At 40.8% G+C, this 13087-nt stretch overlaps 1 protein-coding gene across 2 annotated transcripts in view; it reads right to left on the reverse strand.

Annotated features, from left to right (window-relative positions):
• Positions 1–13087, reverse strand: part of DPY19L3 (dpy-19 like C-mannosyltransferase 3) — an 88369-nt gene that overhangs the window by 23618 nt on the left and 51664 nt on the right. For both annotated transcript variants that reach the window (XM_056136313.1, XM_056136314.1), the window contains 5 exons: positions 11415–11516; positions 9029–9102; positions 8147–8305; positions 1040–1162; positions 371–482 (listed from right to left, as the gene is read on the reverse strand). In XM_056136313.1, the coding sequence (XP_055992288.1) occupies positions 371–482; positions 1040–1162; positions 8147–8305; positions 9029–9102; positions 11415–11516 (570 nt within the window). The remainder of the gene's footprint in view (positions 1–370; positions 483–1039; positions 1163–8146; positions 8306–9028; positions 9103–11414; positions 11517–13087) is intronic.

Genomic DNA, 13087 nt, shown 5'->3' on the forward strand with positions numbered 1-13087 from the left:
AACACTGCCCTATCACCTCTAGATAGATCAACAAGATTAAAACTCAGCAAGAAATATTGTCACTGTCACCGTCCTCCCATTGTTCATTGATTTGCTCGAGCGGGCACCAGTAACGTCTCCATTGTGAGACTTGTTGTTACTGTGTTTGGCATATCGAATACGTCACAAGTAGCTTGCCAGACTTTGCCGTGCAGGCAGAATACTCTCGGTAGCTTGCTGGGCTCTCTGAGAAGGGTGGGGGAATCAAACCCGGCTCGGCTGCGCTGGCCTCGCGCAAGGCAAATGCCCCACCACTGTGCCACCGCTCCAGCCCAAGAAATATTAAAAGCAAAAAAAACTGAAGGGAAAAAACAAAGGGACCAACACTAACCCTCTTTGGGTTATATAGATGGATCAACTTCAGAAGTAGCTCCCATATGTCAGGGCTGCATAAGCCAAATGACGCAAACACACACATGTGCGATGTCCACAGGTATTTCATCCTGAGAGGACAGAAACGGGCAAAGGTTAACAAGCACGAATGATGCCGAAAGCAGCACCTAGGGCAGTCCTGCAGGAAACTGCTGCCTCTGCAATTTAGGATTGTCTTACTAAAAGCGATGTAGAAACCAGCGGCCCAAGGACTGTGTTTTGATAATTATTGTGTAAGTAAACAGAGGACAGTATTGGTGATGAAGGAAAATAAACAACATTGTAAGTGGCTGATAAACAGTACAGCAGGGAGGGCGTTTGCCTCGTACACAGCCGACCCACGTTCAATTTCCAGCATCCCATAGGATCCTCCAAGCCCAACCAGGAGTGATCCCTGAGCACAGAGCCCTGAGCACCGCTGGCTGTGACGTACAACTCCTCACCACCCCCCGAAAACACAAAACATTATATAAAATATTTTTGTAGTAGGTCAGAAGAGCAACAAAGGACTCTATTATGGAAATTAGTTAATAAAATGATTGTCAGTGTCTGCATGATATTGCTAAATTATATGAGGCAAACAGTGGTCAAATAAAAAAAAACATACCAAACAAATAAAACAAATTACCTCATTGTGCTCAAGGCCAAGAATCCAAACAGAATAGTGTGTATTAGGTTGTAGGCAGTTTCAGGTTTTAGGTCAATTGTGCATTTTCCCATTTTACCCATAGATTGCTGATTCGTAGAATCACTGCATAAAACAGCAAATGGGCAAAATGAACACTGGATACATAATTTTTAATTTAACAGAAACTTTTAGAAGACATAAGAAACTTTTACCTTCAGCTATTTAGAAATGATTTTTCCTAAGACAACATAAATTAGCAATGATCAATTCTGAACTTGTTTATGGAGCTATACTACAAATGGAGCTATCAATACAAATGCATTAATAACTAGAATTAAAATTCAACAGGTTACTTTTTTTTTTTTTTGCTTTTTGGGTCACACCTGGTGATGCATATGGGTTACTCCTGGCTCTGCACTCAGGAGTTACTCCTGGCGGTGCTTAGGGGACCATATGGGATGCTGGGAATCGAACCCGGGTCGGCCGCGTGTAAGGCAAACGCCCTACCCGCTGTGCTATCTCTCCAGCCCCACAACAGGTTACATTTTAAGTAAAAATTTACAGTGCTTCAAGTATTCAATTATGAGACAAACCAAAAACATTTTTTTTCTTTTGAGAATCACTGAAACTGCAAAAGATCTGTAATGGGGTTTTATGACTTACTGGCACTTTTCAAATTTTAACAATAAGAAAAGTTAAAAATGCATCCATAAACTTGGCATTTAGTCCCTTTGTGCACCAGTGATGGCATTTGTTTATACCAACGCTTCATTATGTGTGCCTAACTCTTAGCAAACATGGCTACACTGAAATTATTACATCTTTGAAACAAACAACTCCTTAACATTACAACAAGCTCTTGCTGCATTTTTTTTGTTTACTAAAACTGCTTTTCTATATGTGGCTTATTTAAATCAAAGGTTGCATGCTGCATTTCTTCAATATTTCTAACTTTCAATCAATAAATGTATTCTCCTTATGGGAAAAGACTGCCCTATGGGTGGGAATATTATCAGGCTTGGCCTAGGAAGACAGTATGGTAATGGCTCAATTAAGAATAGGGCTCCTTAGGAAGAAGAAGATGGGAGGCATCACCTTACTCAACTTCGAATTGTACTATAAAGCAATAGTAATTAAAACAGCATGGTGTTGGAATACAGACAGACCTGCAGATCAATGGAATAGTGCTGAATATACTGACACAGACCCTGAAATATATGATCACTTAATCTTTGATAAAGAAATAAGAAATGTGAAATGGAGCAAGGAAAACCTCTTCAAATGGTGCTGGGAAAACAGGACAGCTACATGCAAGAGAGAGAGAGAGAGAGAGAGAGAGAGAGAGAGAGAGAGAGAGAATCAGACCTCTGTCTAACACGAGGCACAGAAGTCAGATTAAAATGCATTAAAGACCTCAGTATCAGACCTGAATTCATAAGGCTCACGGAGGAAAATGTGGGCAGAACCCTCCGTGACATTGAAGCTAAAGGCATCTTTAGGGATGAAACACCACTGACCAAGTAAGTGGAAGTAAAGATAAACAAATGGGATTGCAGTTAGCTAAGAAGCTTCTGCACCTCCAAAGAAATGACCAAGATACAGAGACATCCCACAGAATGGGAAAAGTAATTTAACCAATACCCATCAGATAAGAGGTTAATATCCATGATACATAAGGCACAGGTAAAACTTTACAAAAAAAATTCTCCAACCCCATGAAAAAATGGAGAGAAGAAATAGAAACTTCCTTAAAAAAGAAATACAAATAGGATAATATCCCTCCCCCCATCCTCCCATCCCCCCATCCCCCCCTGCCACTGTGGCAGGGCATTCCTCCCTGTTCTCTCTCTCCTCCTGGGCGCTGTGATCAGCCAAAGAGGCATTGAGTGGCGAACATGTTCAGTCCAGTCTACTTTCAACCTGCATCTCCCCTCCTGGGAGGATCCTCCAAACACCCTCCACTTGGTGTTCCCCTTTCTATCTGAATTGTCCTTTCCCCTAGAATACCCAGCTGGCCTCTAAGTTATGGAGTAATTCTCCTGGTGTTGCTCTCAGCTATTCTTGGGTATTAATCTCATATTTTATTATTTTATATGGTGGAAAATGGGCACTGGTGGAGGGATGGGTATTTGATCGGGGTATGACCGAGATCCAAGCACAAAAATTTGTAAATCTACAACTGTACCTCATGTCGTTTCACTAATAAAAAAGAAAAAAAAATATTAAAAAAAAAAAAAGGAGTGGAGCGATAGAAAAAAAAAAAAAGAAATACAAATAGCCAAAAGGCACATGAAAAAAATCTCTACATCACTAATCATCACAGAGATCCAAATCAAAACAACAATGAGATATCACCTTATACCACAGAGATTGGCAAACGCAAAAAAAGTACAGGAACAATCAGTGCTGGCATGGATGTGGGGAGAAAAGGACTCTCTTTCATTGTTGGAGGGAATACTGACTGGTCCAGCCTTTTTGGAAAACAATATGGGCATTCCTCTGAAAACTAGAAATTGAGCTTCCATACTGAGTCAGCAGTATCACTTCTGGGAAAATACTTCCAGGTTGCAAAAACACACAGCAGAAATGACATCTACACTTGTATGTTTACTGCAGCACTGTTCACAATAGCCAGAATCCGGAAACAACCTGATTGCCCAAGAACAGATGACTGGTTAAAGAAACTATGGTACATCTACACAATGGAATATTATACAGTTACTAGTATTAAAAAAACCACACAAACACATACAAAAAAACAAGGTAATGAAATTCACTTATACCTGGATGGACATGGAGAGTTTCATGCTAAATAAAATGAGTCAGAAGGACAGGGACAGACATAAAATGAATATACCTATAGGTGGAATATTTAAAAATATATAGTATGAGATTAACACCCAAGGACAGTAGAAACAAGGGCCAGGAGGATTAATCCACAGTAGGAAGCCTGCCTCAAGGGCTGGGGGAGAGGGCAATTGGGATGGAGAAGGGACCATTATGACAATGATGGTTGGAAGGGATTGCTCTGGATGGGAGATGTGTGCTGAAAGTGGGTAAATGACCAAACATGATGGCCTCTCAATATCTGTATTGCAAACCATAATGCCCAAAAGTAGAGGAGAGAGAGAGAGAGAGACAGAGACAGAGACAGAGACAGAGACAAAGAAGAAACATGGCTGCCTAAGAGGCAGGCTGCTCTTGGGTGGGACTCTCCACCTCTCTCTCTCTCTCTCTCTCTCATTTTAGACATTGTAGTTTGAAATTGTATCTCATGGTGAATCAATTTAAAAAAAATAGTGCTACTTTACTTCTTGGCATCTACCCCAAGAGCTCCAAATTCAAAACGGTATTTGCACTCAACACGTTCACTGCTGCATTGCTCACCGTAGCTAAGATCTGGGAACAATCCAGATCTGGAAACAACCCAGATCAAGAACTGGTGATGAATAAGGAACCGATGAAATATATGCACAACAAAATGCTAATCGGGCATAAGAAAAGGTGAAATCTTATTGTTAGCTGCTATGTGGATGGACCCGGTTTCATGCTGAGTGAAGTGAGCCAAGACAGGGACAGATGCATGATGTTCATTTTCTGTGGCAAGCATCCCTCATGGGGATATGGGCTATGCTTAAACACAAAGGCTGCAGCCAGGGGAAGCAGGTCCAGTCTGGCTGTGTCCGCTTCAGTGATGTGAGGGTGGAAGAATGGGCTTGGATGCTGTGCTCTGTTGCTAAGTGATAGGAAACAGCAATACGGGGCACTGTTTAAGATGAAGATCACACTTCTATAAAGGCTATACTTGCCCACACAAGTTCAACAGGCATCAGATATGTATGATGTTCAAGAATAGTTCTGTGTAACTAGAGAACTAGTATTTCCTAGAAACTCTCTTTTCATCATCCCATATTCTTAAGAAAATGAGAAAGATACTCAGGTAATTTTTACCACTGGCAGATCTTTCTTTTTTTTTTAATGCACCATAATTTACACATTTATTGCCAATATTGTCTCAGGCTGACGATGATCCTTCTCCAATTCCACTACCAAGTGACGCCCAGTTTTCCTCCACACACCCAACCTGATCCTCGACAGACATTTTAATTTTAATTATTGCACTTTGGGTCTCATGCTTAAAGGGGTTATCTATATATGGAAAACTTGCCTCTCACCAGGGAAGCTCAAGGCATGACTTAAACATTATCTATTGTATCCCACACTCTGGCTTCTGTATTAACACTGAATGATTATGCCATGTAAGAACAGATGCTCTCTCCTTTCCCTGACACCTGGAAGAATCCTGCAGCACCTCCCCTCTGGCCAAGCTGGAAAGCCCTTACACTCCATGAATATCCCATGAACCAGGCTATAGCCTTTTCACAAAGCAGGTGAGTTGTATAAATGGAATGGCGTGATCCTTCTAGTACTAAAAAGACAGAGTAAAAAATCTCTGAAGGCGGCCAGGGGGTGGCCCTGATGGCCCTTCCTCTGGCCGCCCAGGTTCTGGGGGGCCCAGGTCGCTCCCCCAGTTGGGGCAGCCCGGGCCCTGGGGCAGATGATGGAGGAGAAGACAAGGGCCAAGCCGGTTGATTGATCAGTTGCCCTTTATTCCATTCTTCCCACGAGCCTGCCTCAGTCTCTCTGAGCCTCCCATTCTGGTCTCTACTGCCTCCTTTCCATCTCCTCCTGTCTCTCCTGCTCATCACTCTGCGCTCCATCTCGAAGCTTGTGTTCTCTCTCTCTCTCTCTCTCTCTCTCTCTCTCTCTCTCTCTCTCTCTCTCTCTCTCCATGTACCTACTTCTGTATTCTTCTACATTCTCTCTCTGTCCTCCTTGCTAGCCTCTCCATGGTCCATCATGCTGCCCTGCTCTCTCCTCTCTCCAGCTCTCTTGCCTCCAATTCCCTTATCTCTCCAGGCTGACACTGGCACCAGTCAGGTAGCCAAATCAACGTAATCAAACAAACCCTTCCTGACTGCCAGGCTCAAGGGCGGAAACACCACCATGGGTATTCCAAAGTCCTTCCTGACTGCCCAAGGGCAAAATATCTCTTAAGGTGTTTTTCTCCTTTCCTCAGTCCAATAACTTTATCAACATCTTAACACGAGTTACTTTTGAATGGACACAGTAAGAGAAATATTGAGGCTTGTAGGGCAGCTCTCCTGGGAACATCTTGCCACACACTCAGACTACAGCACTCAGGCCAGATTCATCATTCCTAACCCTAGCAGGGTCCAAATCTAGTTATTACTTTTGGATCATGACCACATTTGTCCATGACCAAGCTCTTAACTAATAGTTAAGCATTATGGCGCTTTGGTCAGGCCCATCTCAATGCCAGGGTAGCACAAAGCTTAACGCTTGCCCTGGTTCTATCCAGATCCTTGTCGGGACCCTGTTTGGAGGGCACTAGGAAGTAAAGGCAGCTGAGGCTTAAGTGAGTGAACAGATGCCCAGGAGGGAAATATTACTGAGAGTCACATTACAAAAGCATGTCTTCTTGTGTCCATACAAAAAGGACATTGCTCTGAATAAACTATGCAAAGGACTTAGGGAGAAGAGAAAAACAGATATTACAAGTCAACAAAGCACAAAGAAAGTTACAAATAAACACAGAGAAATGGGAGCACTGTGATGGGAGCAACCCAATAAACCTAAACTACCTGAGGCTATGTAGGAAGGACAAAACAGTGTTATCCTACAGACAGACACACTTTAAATATTTGGCATTGATGAAACAGCCTTCAAAGTACATTTAAACATTTCTATGAAGACACTGCAATTCTCACATTCTAATTCTCAAATTAATGAAAGCAGTACTTTCTCTCTAATAAAATCCTATATCCCTCCCTGGTAGATGAGGGTGCTCTAAAACCTTTGTCTACAATCATATGCTGCATCAGCGTCCAGACATAGCTCCTAGATTCACACTGAGCGCCAGGTGGGCATTTGTACCCAACACCACAGGCCAAGTGACCTTCCTGCTGCGGGTGTAGTATGGAGTCCTGTGGGCACCTGGGGTGTCTGGAGTAACATTAAATCACACTGTCTAGAATAATTCTCATCTATTTTCACAGGGCTACATTTTACCTTTGGGTGAGGTATAAAAAAGAACACTTCAGAAAGATACTAAAATAGTTTATAGTCAATGAAATATTTTCACGGTTCAATGTTGCTTCATTCTTAATAATCATAAAACACCTCAACTGATCTGGGCTCATTTTAATGACTTTTTCTCCTCGCATAGCTCTCTGGTGGCTGTGAATCACAGTTCAATAGCACCTTAATTGGCAAGGTAACTACATAGAAAAAGGGTTTCTTTCCGAGCTTCATTAAGTTTTCATAAATGACAGTAGCTTCAACTTCTTACACTTAATTTTCCTTCTACTTAATATGGATAGTAAATGTGAAATCTTCCATCAACTTGATTGGGAGATACTCTACAACTTTAAAAATAATTCTGCACACTCTTTTTGACTTTTTCTTCTAGATTAGTAGAATAACTACTTTTAGAAAATTGTTAGTAAGGATGTTATAGATGCTAATAGTTATGGTTCACTACAATTTGAGAAGTCCCAAACATGGGGCCACAAGTAAACAATAATTAACGCGTGATAGTTTATGAAAAATTAACAAGGTCGGAGGTAGAAAAGCACAGGGAAATAATAATAGAAACAGAGATTATGAGTCAGTAAAATAACACTAGTAATGAGCTACAATCTACAAGTTTCTCTAGGAAAGAGACACCATTACGGGTCCCTTATGCTTTGTTAACTTGTTTCTGACAAGACTCTGAAGAATAAGTACTCTTAGTTCTACACACAAGGAAGTAGAAATACTGAAAGGGGACATCCTGCAATATGTCCCTTTTCACTCTGTCCCCGAGAGTGAGAGTCAGGACCTAAATCAGAATGCAAGGCACCCATTCCTGCTCAGGGTCCCTTAATTGCTTCACTATTCCTGAGAGTCGAGTCCACTCTATGCTGGAGAAGTTCCCCCTTAAGATCAGTCTGCGTTTGATATATTCATTTTCAACTGAGTGATTTTTTTTCCTGCACCACAGAACAAGTCCATTAAAGCATGAGATTCTTGAATTCGCCATACCTGAGATTATGGAAGGCAACGGTCAATGCTGCAATCACTGTGATGAACAGAACAAATATGTAAGCATAAAAAAGCAGGGTGTCTGAAAGTCTTTCAAATGTATTGAAAGGCAGGAGTCCAAACGCTTCTTCACATAGATAGAGATTTGCATCAAAATCTCTAGGGAACAGAAGAAAAGCAGTGTTACATTTATTTTTTTTTTAATTTTTATTTTTTGCTTTTTGAGTCACACCCGGCGGTGCTCAGGGGTCACTCCTGGCTCTACACGCAGGAATTACTCCTCGCAGTGCTCAAGGGACCATATGGGATGCTGGGGATTGAACCTGGGTCGGCCGCGTACAAGGCAAATGCCCTACACGCTGTACTATAGCCCCCGCAGCATTACATTTAATACAAAAAGGTAAAGGTAAAGGCCCTCCCGTTGTTCATCGATTTGCTCGAGCGGGCCCAGTAACATCTCCATTGGAGGCTTTGTTGTTACTGTGTTTGGCATATCGAATACATCACGGATGTCTTGCCAGGCTCTGCCGTGCGGGCGAGATACTCTCGGTAGCTTGCCGGGCTCTCCGAGAGGGGCGGAGGAATCGAACTTGGGTCGGCCATGCTGGCTGCGTGCAAGGCAAAGGAAACTATATATAAATATATTTTTCCCCCTCAAAATGAGTCTACATTAATAGCTGAAAGTACAGCACAGTATCCAGTTAAGATTTTTTTTTTCTGTGCTGGAGACCTTACCTTTACCTGGAGACAGATCCCAGAACCTCCAACAAGGTTGAAGTGCTCTACTACTGAGGTACATCCTTGGCCAACGATAAAACAGGTTATATTTTACATGCTATACTGAGTTCATAGAAAAAAGCGGTATTTACAATTCATTCATACCTTGTTGCTCCAAACCCAAATTTTGCCTTCAGAAATTTAAATATGTGTTCATCTGACTTCAGGTTAAGAAATTTCTATTGGGGAAGAAGGAAAACAAAGCGTTCTTAGTATCTTAGGCATGGCTTCCTGATAATCTCCCACTAAATACAAATATTCAATGTCTACTTTCATAGATACATATGTTCGCATAAATACTCATTAGTAACTATTCACAATAATTTTAGAATATTGAGGAATTCAATCATTTTAGAATATTGAGGAATTCTAAAGAAGGATCTAGATGTTCCCTCTTTTATTTGCTTCTGCTAGTATAATCATTTTTTAAAAAAAAGCTAGGCTGGAGAGATACTACAGTGACTAAAGCACTTGCCTTGAAAGCCACCAACCCAGGTTCAATTCCCTACGTCTAATATGTTCCCCCAAACCCCGCCAGGAGTGAGCTCTGAACACAGAACCACAAGTAAGCCCTGATCACAGCCAGGTGTGGACCCCAAACAAAACGGAACAAAAAGTGCTATATAGAACTTAAAGTAAAATAGATAAAAGGACAGCTCTTTGGTTTCAGGGAGAGGGAGACAGTGAAAGTCTAGTGGTACACAGGTTTCTTGAATGAAACACCAACAGTAAGATGACCTGAAACCTCAAACAGGCATATTGCTTAGAAGGTCTGTTGGCCTGGGGGTCTTTTGTTTGCGGACAAAACTAATGTAAGATATAGCCACACAAAGACAATTAAAATTACAGTATCTCATCTCAAGGATTGAAGAGACATACCCTAGTGCTTATCATCATTCATCATAAATTTCTGGTTTCCTTAACAGTGCTCAGGGGAGCTGGAGCCACTCCTTGGTGGTCCTGGGTCACCTGGATGTGTGGTACTGCTCATGTTCTGGGGTGTGAGGGACTGCCTGGGTCACCCTGGAGGCACTGAGGGACCTCCAGGGTTGTACCCAGCAATGGGAAGAGGCCTCTCAGGCTATATCTGTTGATGCTCGGGAGGAAATGGTGCTGGGGATGGAAAAGGGGTTGAGTGTGTGCAGGACACCTATCTTGACCCCGGTGCTATCTCTTTATCCCTGATTATAATTTTAATTCACATAACTGCATTTTAAACTTCTAACTTGCAAAAATATACATACTATCAATGGGTGAAGAAACTGCATCTAAAGGATACTGAAAAAAAAAGATAAGGCATTCATAACTGAGGTTAGTAGACAAAATATGTTTACTAGCGATGAGCTGCAAATCTGAGTTTATACATTCCAGTCACAAACGCAACAGGAGATAAAAAGGATCCATGTCCCTTACAGAATCATAAGATTAAAACATGTCAGTTGTTCTGAGGAGGTCCTAATAATCCCAGAACAGATTCGAGGGAAAAATGTGTTCCTTGGCCTAGTGAAGAACAGCATGGGGTCTCAAGGATTCCTTTTTCTAAATTCTCTCCTAGTTTGATGCTAGCCAAAAATGTCAAGGCCAATTCAGCAGATGTCAACTCATGATCCAGCCATGCAACTCTGCACTGGCTTAATCCATGCACAGGGCACGAACTGTCAGGAAGGACCCAGGGTTCTTTCAGCCTATCTCTCAAAAATGCTGGGTTATTCTTCTCAAGTAAGTTCTGCCTTAGAGTGAATGATACCATTTAAGAAAATGATACCTTTAAGAAAACAATGACAAGATCTAGAAGTTAATGTGACTAGCTCATGAAAAGTCTTTTTATTTTTATTTTTTTATTTTTGGTTTTGGAGCCATGCCCAGTAGTACTCAGACCTTACACCTGGCTCTGCATGCAGGAATCACTTCTGGAAGGCTTGGGGACCACGTGGGGTGTTGGGGATTGAAGCTGGGTCAGCTGCGTACAAGACAAATGCTCTACCTGCTGTGCTATTGCTTTGGCCCTGAAGAGTCTTATTTAAAAATTTGACAGTTGATAGGCTAGAACAGAAACCCTCACCCTCTGATCTGTCGAGTACATGTGGATATCCAGTTCCTATCCTGAGACCAGCCCAGTTAGAATGGACAACCCATCTCAATCAATCACTGTGGTACTAAGAGCAATTGATTATTTATTAATAATTAAACACAAAAAAACCCATGCTGTCACCTATTCTCTGGTTCTATAGTGTACAAAACAATACTTTAAAAAGTAGAATATTTTAAATATAGAGAAATAATTTGTTTAATGCTTTCTAAAGAGGAGCTTTAAAAAAGTATAATGACTCAAAAGGTGAGTTCACGGTATAAGGTGTTAACGGTTGAACAGAAACCAATGATGACAATAACTAAAACAATCCTGTTCTGAGATGAAGTAAAAACTGGCCTGTTTACAGTAAAACTTGTAATTCTCTAGTCATTTTAAATTATGCCATTTTTCTTAACCTACCTTAATAATGTTGTTGAGAAAGAGTGTCAAACAGAAAACCACAAACAAATGTAACAAAAGTTTTCCAAGTCTATGAAGGAAGCTTCCAGTTTTCAGATTTTTCTAGAAATTAAAAGTTTTGAGTTTAAAAATTTAATGTCACCTCATAAACATTTATGACACGATTACTTAAAGATCAAAAACATATAAGCAGAATATAATTTATTAATTTTCATGATGCTCTACTGTCAGTACTTGTAATCCCTAATAGTAAATAAATCCCTAAATTATGAACTCCCTCAGATGAGAAAATGTAACTTAGCCCTTTTTTCCTCTTAAAAACTTTTGCAGCCTGAGTATGGGATCTTCTACATAAACAACACTCATATTTTGATGTAGTAAATCTTCTGATTATTTGTCCATTACTCATATAATCAGAGACATAACTAAATGACCTACCAACGTTAAAAAGTAACGAGCTCATTGATATATTAATTTTCTTATAACCATTGGATAACTTGATTCATCAGACATAATCATATTGTGAGAGATTAAATATGAATAGACTAAGTATGATGTTCATTTTCTGGATGACTATAAATTTTAAAAGCTGTTATAAGCTGAGAGAGGGAAACTGTCTGCCATAGAGGCAGGGGAAGGGTAGGACATGGAGTGGGGAGGGATACTGGGAACATTGGTGCTGGAAAAAGTACACTGGTGGAAGGATCCGTGTTTGATCATTGTATGACTGAAACTCAAACATGAAATCTTTGTAAGTGCTGCTCACAGTGATTAAAAAAAAACAAACAAAAAACTGGTAAAATTTACACAGAATATCACTGTATCACTCTCATCCCATGTTCATTAATTTCCGTGAGCAGGCACCAGTAACGTCTCCATTCATCCTAGCCCTGAGATTTTAGCAAGTGCCATATTGGAGGCTCTTTCAGAATCAGGGGAATGAGACCCATCATTGTTACTGGGTTTTTGGCATATCGAATATGCCACGGGGAGCTTGCCAGACTCTGCTGTGCCAGCAGGATACTCTCGGAAGCCTGCCGGGTTCTCCGAGAGTGAGAAATAGATGATAAGAGGTTGCACGGCCGCAAATGTGGCTGCGTGCTTCTGGGAGCTTGGTTTTATAGTCTCTGGATCTTGGCTGTTGATGGGATTACATGGCGTTGGGGGCAGTTGGTGGATGCCAACTTAAAAAATTTACAGGAAAAATTATTTTTCTGCTGAGAACTTTTAGAAACTTTCAAACACACAATTCAGCATTATTAACTAGAGTCACCAGCTATTTATAGTCAAATAAAACTTTTTTTGTTTTGTTTTTGGGTCACACCCGATGATGCACAGGGGTTACTGCTGGTTCTGCACTCAGGAATTACCCCTGGTGGTGCTCAGCGGACCATATGGGATGCTGGGAATCGAACCCAGGTCAGCTGCGTGCAAGGCAAACGCCCTACCTGCTGTGCTATTACTTCAGCCCCCAAATAAAACTTTAAAAAAAAATCTTTGTATGTCAGCAGCCTTCATTCAAAGTCTAATAAAAGAAAAAAGGTTTTATTCTTCTAAAAGTAAGAAACAAAATGGATTCTTATTGAAATAATTATGGCAAATATTTCTCATAAATATATAACAAAGAAAACAAGCTTTTGATATTATAAAGCAAGAAGAACTGACTCTTAACT

Source organism: Sorex fumeus, unplaced genomic scaffold, assembly GCF_029834395.1.
Source record: "Sorex fumeus unplaced genomic scaffold, SorFum_2.1 ptg000122l, whole genome shotgun sequence".
Classification (NCBI taxonomy): domain Eukaryota; kingdom Metazoa; phylum Chordata; class Mammalia; order Eulipotyphla; family Soricidae; genus Sorex; species Sorex fumeus.